Below are 20,320 nucleotides of genomic sequence, written 5' to 3'. Positions count from 1 at the left end.
TTTAAAAAAAAACACTTAACATAATTTATTTTATGGAAAAATATATCGAATAGTCTTTGAAATATACAATTGTAATTATTTTATATATGTTCTAGTTAGTACTTTTGGGTATTAATTTGGATTAATTTTTTTCAAAAACTAATTTGACACATTTTTAATATTTGACTTGGTTGCACTTTTAGTTCTCTTACTTTTATCATTTTACAAATTCCTCTATTTTTTGTGAATTTGATTTTTTTACTATTTCTTATATAATTTTTGTTCATGGATTAATTTGATTTACAATAGTTAATAAGAATCTTGATGTAGCACTCTATCAAGCTATCAAGTCAAGCATTCATAATGAAGTGATATTTTATTGTACTCTCATGTCAAGACTCATATTAGGTATTGAATATCAAGTCAATAGAAAAATCAAAAGTGTACAATTTTTTTAACAGAGTACAATTAATTCAGTGAATTAATTGATTTCACAAAAAGAAATAGGGGACTATATTTGCAAAATAGTAATAATAAAGGGAATCTAGGTTTAATATTGCTCAAGTCCCATTTTTAATGATAACATGCAAAAATATAACATTATGTGATTGAATTAAAGGCTAAAAGTGTATTTTTATTATATAAAGAAACTATCATTATCTTAACACTTGTAAGTTTCATTTGTTAAAAACACTTTTAAGTTTAGGAAGAAATTTCACCTATCACAAAGTGGTTGTATCTTGTTATATAAAGTGTACACAATAAACCTTATCAGCTTAGACCTCGCCACAAAATGAAAAAATAAGTAAATTTTTATTAACCTATTACAATTACATTTCAATTTGAACCCCATTTTTCCCATTGTACAACAACAAAATTAGAGATTATTAAGCAATCTATTATTATAAATATGAAGATAGCATATGACTACTAGTGTATTATAATCAAATCTCAATTCAAATATGACATACAATGTGAAACTAAAAGAAGCACAAAAGAAAATATATTAATAATGTGTACTTTGTGAACAAAATAATACACTTATATTTTTAATCATAGATTATTGTGTGGATTGTTTTGCGAAACAATGCTTTTCTTTCATGACTCTTTTTGTCGTTTTAGACTCTTGTCCTAATTAGATGAATCACCTATTATTTGATGATGTTTGAGGTGTTTCTCGAGTTAGGATTTAGTTTATATGTGATTTGACTTTTGGTTTCTATTTGTTGTTTGTTGATTTCTCACTCAAGAGAAATGTAGATTTATTAATTTTATAATAATTATTTTAAAAGTCATAGTTTTTAACTAATTAACAATATAATTCTAAAAATGTAATTCACAACATATAGAAATTAATTTCTTTCGTAATTTTCTAATACAAATTTTTATTTACTTTGAAGTCAAAATCTAAAATGTCTTATAAGAACTTATATTAATAAATGTCTCTTTCAAATTGATTCATAATTTTCAGTTTTTATTTTTTTTAAAACTAAAACAAGTTTTGTTTGGTATTACAAATTATAAATTGATAAAAGAAGTCAACTCACTTTATTCCATCCTGTCATGTAAAAAAAGGGTAAAATATCCCATTAGACCACACCAATCCATAAATGATCCAACCTAAATCCTTTTAAATTTTTTATTTAATGGATTTTCATTTTTTTTTCAAAACTATATTTTTGTTTATTTAAATTTCAATTTAACGAGTTGACTTTCTGCCAATATTATACCTATTTGCATATGGATTTTAGATATAAAAACCAAAATCTAAATTCATAGTCACATCCCTGTCACCTATCCAATAACAATAGCTCTACATGTCTTCATTCATAAGTCCAAACTAATTTCATCATAGCTCCTTCCTCGTTGAATTGCTTATCTATAATCCTCAGATCGCCATCACAAACTCACAACATAAACCTTTATTCCTTTCATCAATCACAATATCACGATCCCTATTTCCCTTCCCCATTCACAAAATCCTGATATCACAAACCCTATACCCTTTTTTCATTCACAAATTCTTGGTATCATGAACCTTGGTTCCCCGTCTCCGTTCAAAAAATCTTGTTATCACAACCTCTGATTCCCTTCTTCATTCACACAATTTCAATATCACAAACCCTAATTCCATTCACCATTCACAAAAAATCAATATCACAACCCTAGTTTCATTACTTGTTCACAAAATCCCATACACAGCAAACCCTAAATCACATTCATCGTTCAAAAATTTCACAAACAATGATTCCTTTTTCCATTCACAAATATCACAAAACCTAACTATTCTCCTCATTCATAGACTTTCAATATCACAAACCGTAATTCCTTTCCTCATTCACATAATTTTGGTATCACAAACCCCAATTCCTAGTCTCATATGTCAATCATTTTTCATTCGTCGTTCTCAACTACCTCAAATCGTTATCAATTTCTTTCAATTGCTCACAAAACCAACTAATTTTTCTCATTGTTGTGGTGTGATTTTGATTTGCCCAAACTATAAATATTTGCACATAAAATAAAGATTAACAAAAAAATATTAACATATAATTTTGTGATAAATAGAAAAATGCTAAAAGTTTATCATGAACATTCAATGACAAGAAGGATCTCTACTTGATCCGGTCGTGTTGAGATAATTTAGACTTTTTATTTATTTATACATAGATAGTTTTAGACAGTTAATTCAAATTTTTATATTTTAAAATTAAATTCATTGTCATGATCAAATTGTAAAGTATTATATAGTTGTTTATTACTATTATTTTGTGGGATATTATCATTAAATTACAAAGGAAACTCTTATTTTCTAAGACTTAATGCAAAAATTGTTAAATGACCATAATCAAATATGTTAAACATATATAAAACACATAAATATTGAATTATATCATGATCAATATGATGATAATTAGTTATTATATATTGCTATCAAGATAAAAAAATATTATAAAAACATATTATATATTATTCAATAATTAATTATTAATAATTTAATGTAATATAGGAGCTTAAAAAAAACAAAAAACTCAACTGAGCCAACTTGGTTTGTGTCACCGAATTTGATAAAATTGGATTAAATGTATTTTTGGTCCTTTATCATAATAATCGGACCACCCAAAACACCCTGATTGAACCGGTTCGTATGGATAGGTCCGATTTTTATAAGAAAGGTTTTAGTCACATGATGATTTTTTTTAAGATAATAATTAAAATTGGATAGCAAGACTAACAAACATGCATGCCGTTTTGTATGTTTTTTTTGATCCATACACGCGTTTTTTGTTTTTGCGTACATGCGGTTTGTTTTTGAATGCAGATGCATATCCGTTTATAACTGCTCCCGATCCGTTTTCCCTCTTTTATGTTGACAAAGGTCAAAATCATCCCACATCACTGTGAAACCCCAATCTCTAAAACACTGGAAGGCGAGTGAGAGAAATCCATGTAATCCGAGTCCGAGCACGAGCATTGGCATTGGCATGGAGAGGGGAAGCATCAGCAGCGAACAGAGACTACAGTCCCTTGAGCGTCGCATTGAGGAGAAGGAGAAGCAACTCGGCTCCGTTAAACGCCAACTCGGCCGCGAAATCGACGCCAAAGAGAGGGAATACGACGTCGTTCGGAGGAGGGTCGAAGAACGGAACCGAGAGTTGGAAGCCAAGACCAACCAGTTGGAGTCCGTACAGAGGAGGATCAGCGAATGCGACAGGGAACTGAGGCTGAAGGAGGAAGAATGCAACTGGAAACTCGACAGGATGCACCGCGTGATCACTGAGCGCCAAGAGCTTTACCAGAAAACGCAGAGGGACATTCAGGATACTGACCGTGAACTCGCCGAGAAGGACGCGCGCCTCTGTTTGATCGTGGACTTGATTAGAGAGCGAGAGCAAGAGTTGAGGGCCAAGGACGCCGAGTTCCATCAGCTTTACGACAGAGTTCACATGATGCAAGACGATGTCAGGACTCTTACCAACAAAGTCGCTGAACGCAACGAGGAGCTTAGGACCAAAGAGGAAGAGCTTGATGTGGTGCGGAGGTTGATTAACGAGCAAGGCAGTGACACCGTCAAGTCCATGCGTGCGAGGATTAATCAGCTTCTTCGCGAGGTTCGATCTAGCAGGGAAGAGATTGTTTCTCTCAACTGCTTCATGGAGAAAAGAAGTCTGGAGTTTGAAAAGAAAGAGAAGGATTTCGAGGCAGCCAGGAATAAGTTTGAGGAGATAGTCAGGGAGTTGCAGTCAAAAGATAAGCAATATGAAGTAACAGGGAAGGAGCTTGAGTTAAAAGAGGCACGGTTTAAAGTGCAATTGAAGGATTTTGAGTCTAAAGAGAAGCGCTTTGAAGGACAAATGAAGGATCTTGGGTTCAAAATGAAGCAATTTGAATGGAAAGAGGCACGGTTTGAAGGGCAGGTGAAGGAGCTCAAGTCAAAAGAGAAGTGGGTTGAAGAACAAATGAAGGATCTTGAGTTCAAAAGGAAGCAATTTGAAGGGAAACAGAAGGAGCTTGAATTGAAAGAGGCACAGTTTGAAGGGCAGGTGAAGGAGCTCAAGTCAAAAGAGAAGCAGTTTGAAGAACAAATGAAGGTTCTTGAATTCAAAATGAAGGAATTTGTAGGGAAACAGAAGGTGTTTGAACTGAAAGAGGCACGGTTTGAAGGGCAAGTGAAGGAGCTTGAGTCTAAAGAGAAGGGGTTTGAGGAACGAGTGATGAATCTTGAGTCAAAAGAGAAGCAATTTGAAGGTCAAGCAAAGGAGCTTGAATCAAAACAGAAGCGTTATGAAGGCCAGGTAAAGGAACTCCAATCAAAACAGAACCAATTTGAAGGACTGGTACGTGCACATGAGTTGAAAGAGAAGCAATTTAAAGGAGAAGTCTGGGAGCTTGGTTCTAGAGAGAAGCAATATGAAGGAAGACTGAAAGAGCTTGAGTCAAATGAGAAGCTGTATGAAAGAAAAGTCAGGGAGCTTGGTTCTAGAGAGAAACAATATGAAAGAAGAGTAAAAGAGCTCGAGTCAAATGAGAAGCTGTATGAAAGAAAAGTCAGGGAGCTTGGTTGTAGAGAGAAACAATATGAAAGAAGAGTAAAAGAGCTTGAGTCAAATGAGAAGCAGTGTGAAAGAAGACTGAAAGAGGTTGAGTCAAATGAGAAGCAATATGAAAGAAAAGTGAAAGAACTTGTTTCAAATGAGAAGCAATATGAAAAAAGAGTGCTTGAGCTCAAATCAAATGAGAAACGGTTTGAAATACAAGTGAAGGGGCTCGAGTCAAAAGAGAAGCAAATTGAAGGACAAACGATGGATCTTGAGTCCAAAAAGGATCAATATGAAGGACAAGTGAAGGAGCTTGAGTCAAAAGAAGCACGGTATAAAGTGCTACATGAGGAGCTCGAGTCAATACAGAAGCAGATTGCAGGGCAAATGAAGGATCTTGAGTCCAAAAAGAATCAATTTGAAGGACTAGTGAAGGAGTTTGAGTTAAAAGAGATACAGTTTAAAAAGCAACTGAAGGAGCTCAAGCAAAATGAGAAGCCGTTTGAAGGAAAAGTAAAGGATTCTGAGTCAAAACAGAATCAATCTGAATCATTAAGAAAATCATTTGAAGAGGAACAAGTGTCGAAACAGAAGTCCAATGACCAACAACAGTTCACAGATGCCAACAGTTCAAACAACAGTGCAAATCTCTTTAACCAACAACATCTTACAGATGCAGATAATAGCAAGAATTTACTTTTGTTCATTAATCTTTTGGAAAAGTATGAGTTGATGTGTAGTCAAGTCTCTAATGCTCTCCAAACATTTGCTAACCCTACTAAGCTGGTGCTAGATACAATAAAAGGTTTTTACGCTTCTCATTCAAGGCAAGAACTTATTGAATATGGTGCCAGTATCTCAAGGAGAATCTGTAATCTTTTAATGGATGAATTAAAGAAATCTTCGCCAGTGATTGGGATTCGTGTTAAGCAAGAAGCAAAGAAATTGGCAAGTCACTGGAAGGCAAACTTAGTTGTGGGTGATAAGGATTGTTTGGAGGTTCTGGATTTTTTTAAGTTTGTTGCTACTTATGAGATTGGTTCATCTTTCGATGCAATTGAGCTTCAGAGGCTTCTAGATATAATTTCCCTGCAATATCAAACTCTGCATGCCCTTGGTAAAACTGAAGAACCTCCAGGTAAATGCATGCGCCTCTCTCTACTTTGTCGAAACAATTTTCACCTCAACTGTTTTCTTTAATCATATTGATGTTTTTTTTATTCACCTGATCTGTATATTACCTCTCTAGTCAGGTCAATGTTGTATATCTTAATCAAATTGACAGATCTCCATAATTTTCTTGAAGATAGATAAATATCTTGTAGTAATATGCTGTTGAACTGACTAGAATTATATATTTTTTAGAATCTCTTGGCATCCTTTCATCAAGTGGCTTATTATAGATTAATGTAGTTTTGTTTTTTTCAAATATTTCCAAATGGTGCATGGTGTATGCGGTACAATACTGATTCAATTTCCTGACAAACCATTGGAGCACTTGATCTTTAAGATCAAAGGGAAGAAACAAGAAGTGTAATCTCTAACTGGTTAGCAATACAAAAAGCACCTTTAAGTTACCTGTTTTCTCTCTAGAGATTAGAGTAGTCTGCAATGAAGACAAAAAACATTTTGTTACTTCTTTTGTTTGGTTGAATTCAATCCTTACAAGCCTTATGTATGTATCTGATACATATACATATGTCATGTCTTTCAGTTTATTAAGTTAGAAACTTATTTTCACCATTTTTTTTCTGCTAGAACTTATTTGCAGCATACTAGCCATTACACAAGCTATTTTGCATTTGTATTTTCTTCATATTAGAATTTAGAACATCATTCATGATAGTGATCATATGATTCATATCTATTGGCCAATTGTTCAAACACAAAAATGTCTTGTCAATTGTTGTTCACATGCCAAAATGCTAAATAATGATGCATACTCCGTCCATATGGAATTATCTTATATTTTACTGTGTATATACTATTATAGCACCACATATTGATTAACGTTATCCTAAATACTTTTATAACTATCTAATGCTAAATGGACCTCATTCAGGTAAAATCAAGTTTATGATGCAATAGCATATATCTGTCTAATCTGTTACTAGCTCTGATACATTTATCCCTGAAAAGAGAAAAGGTGTAACTAAGTGTTTGGTTCTGCATTTATTCTACCATCGTCTTGTGTTACATTGTTCTGTTTTAATAATGTTCATGATCTGTTCTTTTCGGAGAATATTCTTTCACTTATTCGTATATTATCCTCTCATTTCAGTTTCTTCTAGTGTTATAGCACTATGATGATGTTGCTTCTAAATATTAGTATAGAGTGGCTTTCTTTCTGTCACCCATGCAAATCAAGTTTGGAGAGCTGCTTTGCTTTATTGCTGACTTTTGTATTGCATTCTATGATCACCATTTTACTATTTGTCAACTTGATTTTCTGACGCTTTCATAGTTTTATCTTACACAGATAATCAATCGAGTCCCACCATTGATGGAAGAAATTTGCAGTTTCCCTATATTGAGCACACAAATGAGTTTATTAGCGCCAACATGTTAGTTGATCTCCATCCATCATCAGATCCAGCAAAAGTTGTTTTGGATATGATTCAGATCCCTATTGGTTCAGAGAAAAAGGGAGGCGAAGGTGTTATTATCATTGATGAGAGCCACATCTTTCTGTTGGAACAGTTGATGAGAATCTCACCACGGGTCAAACCCCATGTAAGAGAGGAGGCGCAGAAGATAGCATTCAATTTGGAAGCGAACATCAGAGAAAGTGCTGAAAACTCTTTGACAATTCTGGGCTTTCTATATCTATTGTCCATTTATGGATTGGTTTCTCATTTTAACAAAGATGGACTCTTAAAGCTCTTTGAATCTGCTGCTCAGCACAAGCAAGCTGTAGAGCTGTTTCGGACTCTTGGTTTTGTGGATAAAATCTTTGGTATGTCTTATTTAATCACCATAGCTATTTTGTGTTTTTTTTTTTTGGGTGGAAATAATATAGTTTTTTATTTTTTATTTTTTTATAATACATTGGTAAGACAACACATTGTACATGAAACATGCTCTACACATATAGTAAGACTAAAGTATTAGCTGTTTGAGGGAAATTGAATCCATATTTTCTTGCAACTGTAGTTGTCTTCACAGATTTTTTATATTGCTTACCCTAACATCCCTCTTTCTTTAGTTAACAAATTGACATCCTGGTTAGTGCTTGGAATGAACTTTAATTCCAAAGGACTTTTCTGAATTGATTTGATGAAGTCAAATTACCTTTGTGTCTTGCAGATTTTGTTCAGAATCTTATTATGAAGCAGCAGCACATAGTAGCTGTTAGATTCATTTGTGCATATAAGTTGGCCGACAAGATCCAACCAGTTGATCTCTTGCGACAACATATAGAGAAAGTAAAGTCGGTCACCAAGAGGTTTGTTTGCAAAAAAAAGTCCATCGAACAAAAGGTTATTTTTCCCTTTTCAAATTCCATTTCATTAACTTATCAGTCTTCATATAGTTGCATAGTAGTTATATGTTGAACGTGAATGCAGCTTAAGGCCAGGGATGAAGAAATTGCTAGTCTGGGAACTGTTCTAAAGTGCATTTCAGAGAACAACCTAGAATCTCAGGATCTAGTTAAAGAGATTAATGAACGCATTGTTGATCTAGAGCAGCAGAAGGAAAATATTGTTCGTTCAGCCTCAGGACCTTCCTCCAAAGTTGAAGTGCAGCAACCTGAAGAAAAGACATGTGCTGGAGAAGCAGTCACCCAATTGCAAAAGGCTGGAGAAAAGCAATGTGACAATGAAGCAGTGACCGTAACCGTGCACAAACCTGAAGAAAAGAAACGTGATACTGGGGTACTCCTCCCCATTAATAATCAGTGGGGCAACATCAGCAAACGTCCTCGGACAGCTGTAACTCACCCTCGGTTCACTCCTTCTCCCCAATACCAGCGTGTGTTTATGCCTGTGCCCGGTGCCCCGCAGTTTGGTTTACCCGCAGCCTACTTTGTTCCTGCTAATTCTATGGGTGTGGCTCGGTCTGGAAACACTGGAACACATTACTGTGGTAACTCTAGGCCATATCCTCCTTTTAGATGACCTCCTTTGAATATGTTCATTACTTTCTGTAATTTTGGTAGTTTTTGCTGCAAAGCTGTGCATATGGAATTCATTTATCGGAAGCATCTCCAACCGTGCTTATCTCATGGTGGAGTTTGCTTAAATCATTTTTAGTAGACTCTACATTCTTGTTGCATGGGATTTAAGAACCTTGACAAGCTTTCTCTCTAATGTTACAACTTTTTACAACTTACACCGAGTTTTACAGTTCTTAAGAATTGTTAAGAATGATTGCTTACTTATATAAGGTCATGTCAATTACTCTAATGGTGAAATTATATTGATTCTTAAGTTCTAAGAACCCGTAATCAATTCTCATTGAATATATGCTGAGGAAATAAAATCTGTTAAATAGAAAATATTTTATAGCAAAAGTACTATAGCGTGTTCTTGTCGGCATAGATATTCATCTTTACTCTCAAGCTAGAAAGATTGTTTCCACATTTTCCCTTGTTGCTAATGTGTTTTTTTTTATACAGTAGAAAAAATAAAGCAAAGCAGAACTAAACTCTAATGTGCAACAAGGTAGGTTAGCAACAATTACTGCTTACCTTGTTGCTAATGTGTTTCAACTTCAAATATACGATTATTGTAATAATTTAATATATGGAGGCTCAGCATGGAATTGGTAAAAGTACGTGCTACAATTACAGCCCTTTCCGGATGATTGGTTTTGATATTGAAGAGTGTTGAGTTACTAAACTCTTACTTAAATTCCATTTTGAAGATATATTTAAAAAATGTAAACATTATTTGAAATTATAGTATGCATTATATGTGTTGATATATATTACTTAGTACATGCAATATTTCTTCAATCTAATCTATACATAACATCAATGGACACCATTTTTTTCATGAAAATCAAGAGATCTTTTTCTCATATTAATTCCATATTTTTTTTACTCTTTATTTTTTATACTCGCATTTTAAAAGCATTCTCTTTATATGGAGTATAAATAATACACTCCTAAAGATGAAAAAGGATGAAAGGTCCCATTTTAATTATAAAGAAAATTTTGTACAAGGGATAAAAAGTAATTTTGTACTTTGTAGTAATGAGTGAGTTTATTTAAATTTATTTCTTAGAAAACATTTATTTTAATAAAATAAGTAATTTTTTTTAACATGTTTGTCTAGGCAGTGTTTTTATTTTAAAAAAAATATATTTTCTACTTAATTTAAAAATAAATCATATCTATTTATTAAAAAAATATTGTTTTAAGTTTAAATTAACCATTAACTTATGAAAGAAAAAAAGAATTGTATTGTAATGATGTGCCAAGTGCGGACACTGACAAAGCAACCTTCCGTGTATGTGCCGTGTGCCGTGTTAGCATGGCAATTGATGCCAAAGTGCAAAGTAAAGTACAGAATCCAATATACAATATCATCCATGTATGGCAAATTGGCATCCTAGGGAGGAGTGCATTTTGGCGTATATGGTACATGCGGAAAAGTACAAGTACGGATGGTCCCTCATTGAGTCACACGTGTATGGTTCTTGTGTAATTCGCTACGCCTACGGGATTCCTTTTCTCTTTTTCATCATTATGCTTTCGATTTTTGGGTACGGTGTAGTACCCAGACCAAAACCAAATGTAAAGTAATTTGAAGTCATCACAAATACCATACTGCATACTTTATTCATTCTTTCTTTTGATTTTGTCTAATGCATCAGTAAAAACACTGTCTAAAAGACATCAGTTTTAAATTATATATATCTTAGTCAAGCTTAAACTCAAACTACATGTTTTTATGTTTTTCTTCGTAATATTCTCTTTTAGAAACAATCTTTTTCAAAATATAGTTTAACATTTAATGTGAACAATTTTTTTTTTACTAACAGAAACTTTTTTTTTATTACATTACTAATAGAACTTTAATCTTTATTCATCTTATCGTGAAAAAATAGTTCTTTTTTGTTGGTTAATGCTACATGGGTTAAAGTCAAACAATCGATGCTTGCTAAGATTTTCGATTAAAAATTTTGAATGTTTTCCATTAGTGTTGATCATTTTTTTCTTCTCTTTTAGTTAATTTATTATTCTAACTTTAATTTAAGTTTAACTGTTCATTCGATCCTTCCACTTGCATGATATTTACATCTTAGTTCTTATGTTTAGATACTATTTGTTTTAGTTTCTATACATACTTTTTTTCGAATTCATTTTAATCTCTATTTGTAGTTCAAAATCTTAAGAACTAAAACGAGTTAAAAAAATATGTATTAAAACTTATATTTAAAAATTATGCAGGTAAGAATCATACAAGTAGTTAAACCTTTAATTTATCTGATCTGGAGTAAATTTTGAAGAATCGTATTAAGTAATTAAACTTATACTCTATTAATACTTATTATATCTTTTTATTTTATTTTTCTTATCATATTATATCCTTTATCAAATCCCATATATAACTACACTTATCAGTTTTCTCTCTCTCTCTTTTTTCCTTCTTCAAGTGTTTAATGTCGCCAAACTTTTCGAATTTTAAATAGGGAAAACCATACTGTAACTTTAATTATAATTCATATGAACCATGCTTTTGAGTCTAGACGGATCACGTTTTATTTCACGGCAGAGATCAAAATTCAGGGTGCGTATTAGCCATGACTTACGTTATGACTCCCCCAAAAGGATTATTTTTATTCTCTCTTGAAGATTTAAAAAGGAAACCTTTATTTAAAAGGTACCACAATAAAATATAAAAAAAAGAATAAAGATACATAGAAAACTCTATACTATTTGGCACCGAAAAAATAAATAAATGTAAATATAATAAGTAATATGATTTGATAAAAAAGAAAATAAGATATAATATATGGGTATAAAAAATCCAAACTCAAAAGATAAATTGAAAAAGCGAAAAGAAAAAAAAAATCATCTACGTTTTGGCGCTATAAAAAGGGAAAGTCGTTCAGCATTTTTGGTTCTTCCACTAACAGAGCCATTAAATCTTCTCTCAAAATATTTGTGATTCCATGCCCAACGCCCTACCCTGAAAATATGGTAGCCGAGAGAGAGGTTAACGGTAACGGTAACGGCGTCGGAGAGGGAAGAACAACGCTAATATTCACCTACGGAACCCTGAAGCGAGGCTTCTCCAACCACCCCCTTCTCCAAGACCTAATTCGCTCCGGCGACGCCTCCTTCGTCGGAACCTACCGCACCGCCGCCAAATATCCTCTAGTCTGTGGGCCCTACAAGGTCCCCTTCCTCCTCAACATTCCCGGGTCGGGTCATGGGGTCCATGGGGAGCTTTACTCGGTCTCCACGCGCGGCCTCGAGCGCATGGACGAGCTCGAGGGAACCTCACGCGCCCACTACGAGCGTCTCCCGATCAAGGTGGTTCCTGCGGCCGAGGAAGAGGACGACGACGGGTTTGATGGGGAGGAGGAGGCGGCGGCGGGGCTAACGTGCGCCGAGGCGTATTATGCGCATGGGAACTACGCGATGGAGCTGTGGAAGAAAAACGGGAAGCGTGGGTTGAGGTGTTATTCGCAGAAAGAGACAATTGGTTATGTGAAGCGCAAGGATAGGCCTCAGCATTTGACCTTCCTGGATCACATTCGCTTCTTCCTTTCCTCTAATTAGCCTTTCTCGTTAATTAGGTTACTCCAATCCATTCCTGCTTCCTGCCCTTTTTTTCTTCTTAGCTTATGTTATGCACTACTTTGTATTTTGCCAAGACCAATTCATGATCACCAGGATCTCTGTCTCTTACTCTTTTGTTTAGTTCTGTACGACGTGAAAAAACAAACCTTGCTATTTTTATTTTTTTGGTCAAAGTTTGAAATTAATTTTATATTTTAAGAGAGGGTACTTAATATGTCTTTTGAAAGTTTTGAGTGGAACAGAGAGGAATTTATGTACAACTAACTTTCTATATGGAGAAACTTTTGAGAATATACTCCTAATTTTCAACATCTAAGCGATTTTTCTCAAGAAACCTGAAGGTTTTTAAGACTAGTTCCATGTACCAGCTTTATTGAGGTGATCTAAAGGAACTGATATTAATTAAAGATTTTAAAATTAAAAAAAAAGTATCGTCAATCTACTTCATCCTTTTTCTACAAGTATCAGCGTTAATTGATTACTTGTTATACGTATATTGTATACTATATATTTTGTATTTTGTCTTCTTTTTCGGCTTTTCCCTTCTATGTAAGATCTTTTTTCGTCGCCTTTTGAATTGGTTTTGAAAGATGTGGCGAATATTTTTAACCTCTTATTTTATACAGTACCCTTCCAAAAGCAGATTCTCTTTTATAAAATTGATTTATAATTAATTTATATAATAACAAATGAACATGATAATGAACCAAGTAATTGAATATAAATGATTAATGGATTAAAGTTAAGGTCAATTTTTTTAGGTAATACTCAAGTTTAATCATTAATTAAAATAATTTTTAATTAGACTTTAATTTCATTTTGATTGAATTTTAAATTAATTAAGATTTTTATCGTTTGATGAACCGAAGGATTAAAAAAATGAAGATGGTAAGATTGAGTAATACAAATAAACTAGCAGTCCAATAATAATAATAAAAAACTTTGGCAATTATTGAGTTAGTGAATCCCCCAATCTCAATATTTTATTGTTTTAAAATTAAATTGTTTATTCGGTAAATATAAATATGGTATCATTGATTTCAATGGAATCTTGACTAAGCAATCAATAACTACAACGATAAATACTCACCTATTTATTATTTTAACTAGTACTCTTAAACAATTGTGCATGAGCATGACAACAGCAAGCCTCAATTATTGAGCAAATTTGGCCGATATTTTTTCTTTTAAAAAAATTTGCGGTGGGCTAGTAAAACCGGAGGAGATTGTCATTTATTAATGTAGTTTTCAAACTGTGGACTTAATAAAAGAAACAAAAGTACTATACTTGTGATGTGATCATACACAATATGGATCCAACGCAATTAACAACACGCGTGCTGTAATACAACACGATACAGCAAAGGTTAAAGGGTCCTACGCACCAGGCAGCATTTTTTTTCCAGTATCCATGCATCGTAGTAGGAGCGGACAACATAGTGACAATGGCACCCAATAAGATGAAAAAAAAGGGCTATTGTAAGTGAAGAACCTCCAATCAGAAACTTATTTTAATATTATGGGTTACATTTTTCAAGGTTGAATGTCGTTATCTTTGTATAAATATTTAATAGTCGCTTTTGTTTACTGGTATTATTGCTGGCCATAAGAAGAGCATTCAACCATTCAAGGTCAAACGCTAGTGTTTAGTATGGGCACGTGTTCAGAATTCTGAACCTGACTATACCAATTCAATTATTAGAGCCTGGTAAGTGGATTAATTGATTAAATATACAGGTAAAACCCACTAGTCAACAAACTAAGAGGGAAGATGCATGAAAGAAAACTTGTACAAGGACTTAAAGGTTTATCACAACAGATCATTCTAAACGTACACATTGGAGTAGCATAATGTTACAGTATGTATGATTCAATCAGACCAGGTTGCATGGTCAATTATGGAGGTTTCAAATCTCATTGAAATCGAGTGGGGTGGAATTTAAGAGCATGTTAAAGGAAAAAGACACGCTTAGATGTCCTTATTCATCACTCTCCACTGGCCAAAATTGAGATTTAGATGCCTGTAAGAAATGTTTGTCGATTAATTTATAATGGCATACTAGTGCAGAGATCAAAATCAAGGGAATATAAATTGAAAGAGAGTAAAGGACAAACCTTATTTATCTAGGGACTCAAAATTTTCAATCAATTGTTGTGACCTGCATTATAGCACAAGATTTAAATTTTGGTTAGGTAAGATTAGAGTTGAATAAGAAATAAAACTTACATCAGATATACCGCAGATCCATTTACAAAAATAGATGTTCAGTTGGGGATCTCGAGAGAGGCAGTCAAGGGCCGAAATTAAGGCTTTTCGAGGCGGTGAACAGCTTATGCAAAAAAGTAATCCAATATCAATGAATTGATGTTTTCAAGGCTTATCAATAAATCATGAGGGATTTTGGGTTTATTACTTAGGTTAGGAAATATAGGAAGACCAGAAGTAAAAAAACAGAAGCTTGGGTTTCAAAGTGTTTTGGCCTTAAGACATAATGGAATGAAAGAATCCAACAGAAGACCAGTGTCTCCTAAATTCTCCAAATGTTATTAAATATTCAAAGCACTACGTAGAAATACTTGTTACAATATTAAATCTGTTGTTCAACTGTTCAAGGTGGTTCGGATCTGAGATTGATTACAAAGTATCACATCAAAGCTGTGGCGACCAAAATTATCATACTCCTTGAGCACATCTACGTCGAGTTGCATCCTATGCCAGTTTTTAGTTAATTGTGTTAGCTCACTTAAAAATAACACAACACATTCCCCCACATAATGGCTAAAACCTTTATTGACATCCAAAATATAGTTTTGACTTTAGAGCCCTTGAAGTAAATGTTGGGCTTTAGAGAAAATAAAGTTCAAGTGGTTGCGTGGAAAGAACCAATTATATAGTTCTCTATACGGTAATGCAAGTTTTCACTAGAAACAGATTTTAGTCCTGTTCATTTTGAAATTCCTCATAGATCGACAGGATTTGTTATGGTTACATTCAAGACATTATAGATGGTTACATTCAAGACTTTATAGCAGGTGAATCCCACCTCTGCCATTGAACAACAGTGCACAGAAAGACAGGAAAAAAAAATCAAAATAAATACCATCTGTCTGTCTGATTGATACCAAGTCCATTGCAGGTAAGAATCATGCTTTTAAATCTGGCAAGATATTCCTGTGTTACAAAGGGAAAAGCCCACCAAAGGCAAGTACAGGAGTTATCAACCAAGATGATAGATCAATAGCAAATCTAATTAAATGATAACAAACATTAATTGAGATTTACGCTGCATACCTGCAAGCTATATTTTTCAATCTCACATATCCCAGTTAAATCATAGTCCAAACGCTTGGCAGGATCACTTAATACTGTTACATAACAAAGAAAGACAATGGTCAACAAGAAAATCATTATAATCATTTACAAGCAGCAGCTAACTGTTTTCTAAATCATAACCATATGCAGGAGAAACACAGCTCTAGGTCAAACCTTGTGGTGCTAAGGAGTAAAATAATCCACAAGAAGTACCACTTACAGACCTATTTATAAAGTTTAAAGTAATTTCCATTACAGAATCAATTTTGAGTTTGCCAGCAATGCTCAAGTAGGCAAGTCGACAATCCTGTAAGTATATTTTCCTAAATTTAACTAGTTGATAGTTGATTTATCATACATATAAAAACTCATTATCATTTATTGTATGTTAATGGTATACAGATTTAAGTATATATAACATATTATATATTACTTGGGTTTTCCTCAATTTTTTTTTGGAATTGAATTTTGTTATCATCATGTTCAATCTTCTAAACTTTCCCGTCACCACAAGGAGTGCAATCAAGTTCACATGCTTACAAAGTTACGTTGGCATCTGGATACAGAAGTGTATAACTAATGAAATGAAGTATTTAAGAAGTATCAGAACAAGTAGAACTGAGAAGCAGAAAGCTTGACAACAAGGTGAAAGTTCATATCCAAACTAATGAAGGACCACAATCTTTGTGCTTACTAACACTTGTCCTTTTACTATAACCATTTGTATATTGTGATTGTGTTGAAGATAGAAAAGAACATTCCATTTTCAGGAATTCTAATGATAAGGAAGTTGGAGGAAGACAGAAGAATGCAGCTTGTTAAATTATGTGCTTACAAGAAAAAAGCAAAAGTATGGAATTTTTTTACCATTGTAAGCTTCAATAATCTCTTGAAATTTTGCAGTAACAGCACTATCACCTCCGTGCTTGTCAGGATGCCATTTCTATCAAATGTATAGAACCAATGTGTACACGGTAGTAAATCAAACTTGTAGAAAAGAAAATTTCCAGTTTGAAAAATTGTGCTACTAATAAAAAGGTAGGTTACCAACCAACGCGAGTCTTCGGTAATTTAATTTGATATTTTCATCGGTTGCATCATATTCAACCTCCAGCACTTTGTAATAATCCTTGAAATAGAGTAAAAAGACCCATCATGAGCACACGAAAACAACAGCAAAGAGTCACAGACATTTCCTGCTCATCAATTAACATTTTTACTACATGCAGTGATGATGGCATAGTCAGAGTAAGATAGTTTCAAGCGCCAATAGGAAAGTTGCAGAGTTTTTCAGTTTCAAGATAGCAAACAAAATCAAACCATCTCTAGTTGCAGAAAGAGTGTGTTGAACAATATCAGAGATAGGATTCAGAAAATTCTCCAAAGCAGTATCAACTAATCAAATTAACAGATAAACCTACTACTGCAATCTGCCAGACACTTAAATTACTCACTTCAGCAATTTTATTCAATATTTTGTCTTCCTCTCAACTCCAACTACATTCTACTCAAATACATGACATTCCTTTTACCCAGTCCCAAAGGGTTATGATTTACTCAGCAGAAAAGAATGCAGGAAAGGGTGGGGTAGGAAAAAGAAGAAGAGATAATTGGATTCAAATAAAAATGTCAACTTCAATAATCGCAATGAATTCGGGTAAAAATTAAGTCTAAAAAATTCCCAAGCAATCAAATAGAGTAATCACATGAGAGGAAGATTGAAAATCCGAGATTACTTGTAATACCTTTGGGTTGGTGTTATCAGCGGCAGCCATGTGCTACGAAAATGGGGTCGACATGCGCAGCTTCTTTTGCATAATACATCGGATTCCGATACAAACCTCGGAGACCAAAACCAGAACAATACCACAGTGCTTCAACCAACTACAGACACGCTTCAAATTGAAGAATAGTATTTAGTTGGAGATTGGAAGGAGTGTGTGTGTGAGAGAAAACAAAATTAGAATTGGGAAATTGTGTGGTGAAAGACAAAACAGGAGGACATTCCTATGCCACAATTGGGAAATTCGGATGGCGTTTAGGGATTTTTTTTCCCTTTTCTGTATTTTTTCCTTTTGGTATGACTCTTTCTAATGTTATGCGTCGCACATGTTCACCATGGTAAAATTCTCAAGGAAATGGAAATCTGATATAAAAAATAAAATAGAATAATTGAAAATAAATTTTCAATTAAACATAGGATATTTTGGACATAATTTTAATAACATAAACTTATCAACCTACACAATTTATTTGTTTTTACTTATTTTAAGATCTGAGTAAATATAAATCAAGTTGTAGGTCATCTTATATTCAAATTTTAGTTCACGCTTCTTGCAAATTAATTAGAGTTGCAGACCACCTTAGATTTATTTATGTTGGGCCACAATTAGTCATCTAGAAAATCACTAAATCAATCCTTAAATGTTGCATTTGCATCCTTGATTCCTATTATTAAAATATCTTTTATTTTTTATTCCATAAACAACTTACTTTATCGATCATTAAGAATCAATCATTGATTAATAGTTGTCAGACTTTAGTTGGTAAGTGACTTATAATAAGAACTAAAGAGAGTATTTTATAAGGACCAAAAAATTATTTAAGCAAAAAAATTTAATGAATGATGGATGAAATATTTTCTTTTTGGGTGTGGCGATGGTGGGTGACCGTGTGGGGTGGAGGCGGAGTTGGGTGGTAGTGTTTGGGTGAGGTAGCAGTGTTGGGTAGTTAGGCACAGTGGTCATGGAGGTTTGGGGGAGAGGCAAGTAGGGTTTGCTTATGAAGAAAGGGTAAAAAAGGAAATATAAAATTTTTAAGGGTGCACCTAGCAATAAATTGGGTGCATTGTGTAATCACCCCCAACACACAAAAGTAAAAGGAATGAATTAGGGCCATCACATCAAGGATCACAAAAGTATAAAAAACAAATGAATTGAAAGAAAGGCTAAGTTTCACGATACCATATTTGATTCACTATTTCTTTTTTTACATTAGTAGTGCTCAATGGTGTGCAAAAACTAGTTCCATAAAAAAATCAAACTGAACTAGTTTTGAATTGTTTTAACTAATTCAATTTTATATCCAATTAGTCAAACTGATTTAGAAATTAGTTTAATATCGAATTTTAAAAAATTGATTTTAAACTGAACTAGTTTTTGACCAATTTTAAATTGATTATAAGAGTCGAATCAGTTTTGAATTGATTTTCAAATTAGTTTTTGAACTATTTCTTTCAAAAAAAAAATATTTAAATGAAAATCAATTCGGTTAACTGGATTGATTTTGTAAAAATAATTTGGTTAAAGAAGTGGTTTTATAAAATAGTGCACTCATTTTTTTGAACTAATTCAAAAAAAAAATCAATTCAATTTAGGTTTAATTACCATCCGATTCAATTCGAACCATTTCTTTACACACCCCTAGCCTGAAACCCTACCCAGGCCTGGGCCCAATTAATCCTCTGGACTAAGTGGCCTAGTCGAAAAAGTCTCATTTTGGACTGTATTTTTCAGAGTCCAGCCTGGCCTTATTTGTGGGCTGATTGGGCCAGACTCATTTGATAACTCTATTCACTATCAAAGGTAGATATTCCGCACGATAGGATGCTGAAAAAAAAAACTCGTCAGTGATGATCTTGTGCATGAATATTTTTTTCCCTCATTATTGTACAAGATGACAAATTTTTGTTTTTATTTTGCATTTGTAATTTATTATTGATTGAGTATAAATTTGAAGTGTTGAATTTGTGTCTACTTAATATCTCTTTTTAACCATGTTAACGGTATGATTATTTTCTTTTTATTTGTCTTTTAAGGTTCTTATGTATAAAAAAAATACAATAAATTTTGTTGATTCTAATGAAATGGTTGTGAATTAATGTAATTAATGTGATCTTAAATTTTGTAAATAATAAATTAGTAGAAACAAATTTTTTCCAAAAGCCTTGCACCAAACTATTTTTTACAAAAACCCAAAAATTAAAAAGGAACAGAGGGTTTAACAATTAAGGATTTGATTAAAAAAAATTGTAAAGAATTTTTTTAAAAGATTATGAACTATATATGGAAACTTAAATAAAAATGAGACGCAACTGTAAGGTCTTGCATATTAGTTAAACCTTTAATTTTTGTTGTTTAACATTTTAAAGGAAATCAAAGTTAAAAATATTTTTTTAAGCTTCTTTATAATTTTTTATAGTTTTTTTTTGAAAAATTTATAAGTGCAATTTAG

At 33.1% G+C, this 20,320-nt stretch overlaps 3 protein-coding genes across 5 annotated transcripts; 2 read left to right on the top strand and 1 right to left on the bottom strand.

Annotated features, from left to right (window-relative positions):
* Nucleotides 1–3,228: 3,228 nt before the first annotated feature.
* LOC114379144 (trichohyalin-like) lies at nt 3,229–9,350 on the top strand. Of its 2 annotated transcripts, none has more exons than XM_028337739.1 (4): nt 3,229–6,156; nt 7,483–7,974; nt 8,325–8,497; nt 8,585–9,350. In XM_028337739.1, the coding sequence occupies exons 1-4, from the start codon at nt 3,465–3,467 to the stop codon at nt 9,134–9,136; spliced, it is 3,909 nt and encodes a 1,302-aa protein (XP_028193540.1). In that variant the 5' UTR covers nt 3,229–3,464; the 3' UTR covers nt 9,137–9,350. The 2 variants fall into 2 exon arrangements, with proteins under 2 accessions (XP_028193540.1, XP_028193541.1); XM_028337740.1 differs by having other exon boundaries at nt 3,231–6,156; nt 7,498–7,974.
* Nucleotides 9,351–12,072: 2,722 nt separating this feature from the next.
* LOC114380554 (putative gamma-glutamylcyclotransferase At3g02910) lies at nt 12,073–12,981 on the top strand. Its single transcript, XM_028339665.1, has one exon. It carries the CDS (start codon nt 12,166–12,168, stop codon nt 12,751–12,753), a length of 588 nt encoding a protein of 195 aa, XP_028195466.1. The 5' UTR covers nt 12,073–12,165; the 3' UTR covers nt 12,754–12,981.
* Nucleotides 12,982–14,544: 1,563 nt separating this feature from the next.
* On the bottom strand, nt 14,545–18,185 carry LOC114380558 (dnAJ-like protein slr0093). Of its 2 annotated transcripts, XM_028339669.1 has the most exons (8): nt 17,833–18,185; nt 17,139–17,216; nt 16,955–17,030; nt 16,067–16,140; nt 15,876–15,946; nt 15,002–15,104; nt 14,890–14,933; nt 14,545–14,795 (listed from the first exon to the last, which is right to left on the bottom strand). In XM_028339669.1, the coding sequence occupies exons 1-7, from the start codon at nt 17,860–17,862 to the stop codon at nt 14,916–14,918; spliced, it is 450 nt and encodes a 149-aa protein (XP_028195470.1). In that variant the 5' UTR covers nt 17,863–18,185; the 3' UTR covers nt 14,545–14,795; nt 14,890–14,915. The 2 variants fall into 2 exon arrangements, with proteins under 2 accessions (XP_028195470.1, XP_028195472.1); XM_028339671.1 differs by lacking the exon at nt 15,002–15,104 and having other exon boundaries at nt 17,833–18,178.
* Between the last annotated feature and the right edge of the window lie 2,135 nt (nt 18,186–20,320).

The sequence above is a fragment of the Glycine soja genome, chromosome 12 (assembly GCF_004193775.1).
Source record: "Glycine soja cultivar W05 chromosome 12, ASM419377v2, whole genome shotgun sequence".
In the NCBI taxonomy this organism is placed as follows: domain Eukaryota; kingdom Viridiplantae; phylum Streptophyta; class Magnoliopsida; order Fabales; family Fabaceae; genus Glycine; species Glycine soja.
Note: the sequence above shows the minus strand (reverse complement) of the source record. Positions and strands in the feature narration are given on the sequence as shown.

Excerpts from the sequence above, each read along its gene's own strand:
- LOC114379144 (XM_028337739.1), top strand. The coding sequence starts at position 3,465 with ATGGAGAGGGGAAGCATCAGCAGCGAACAGAGACTACAGTCCCTTGAG. Across the intron at positions 6,157-7,482 it reads TAAAACTGAAGAACCTCCAG|TTTTATCTTACACAGATAAT; the intron begins GTAAATGCATGC and ends ACGCTTTCATAG. Across the intron at positions 8,498-8,584 it reads AAAAGTCCATCGAACAAAAG|CTTAAGGCCAGGGATGAAGA; the intron begins GTTATTTTTCCC and ends ACGTGAATGCAG.
- LOC114380554 (XM_028339665.1), top strand. The coding sequence starts at position 12,166 with ATGGTAGCCGAGAGAGAGGTTAACGGTAACGGTAACGGCGTCGGAGAG.
- LOC114380558 (XM_028339669.1), bottom strand. The coding sequence starts at position 17,862 with ATGGCTGCCGCTGATAACACCAACCCAAAG. Across the intron at positions 16,141-16,954 it reads GATTATTGAAGCTTACAATG|TATTAAGTGATCCTGCCAAG; the intron begins GTAAAAAAATTC and ends GTTATGTAACAG. Across the intron at positions 15,947-16,066 it reads TTGAAAAATATAGCTTGCAG|GAATATCTTGCCAGATTTAA; the intron begins GTATGCAGCGTA and ends TTTGTAACACAG.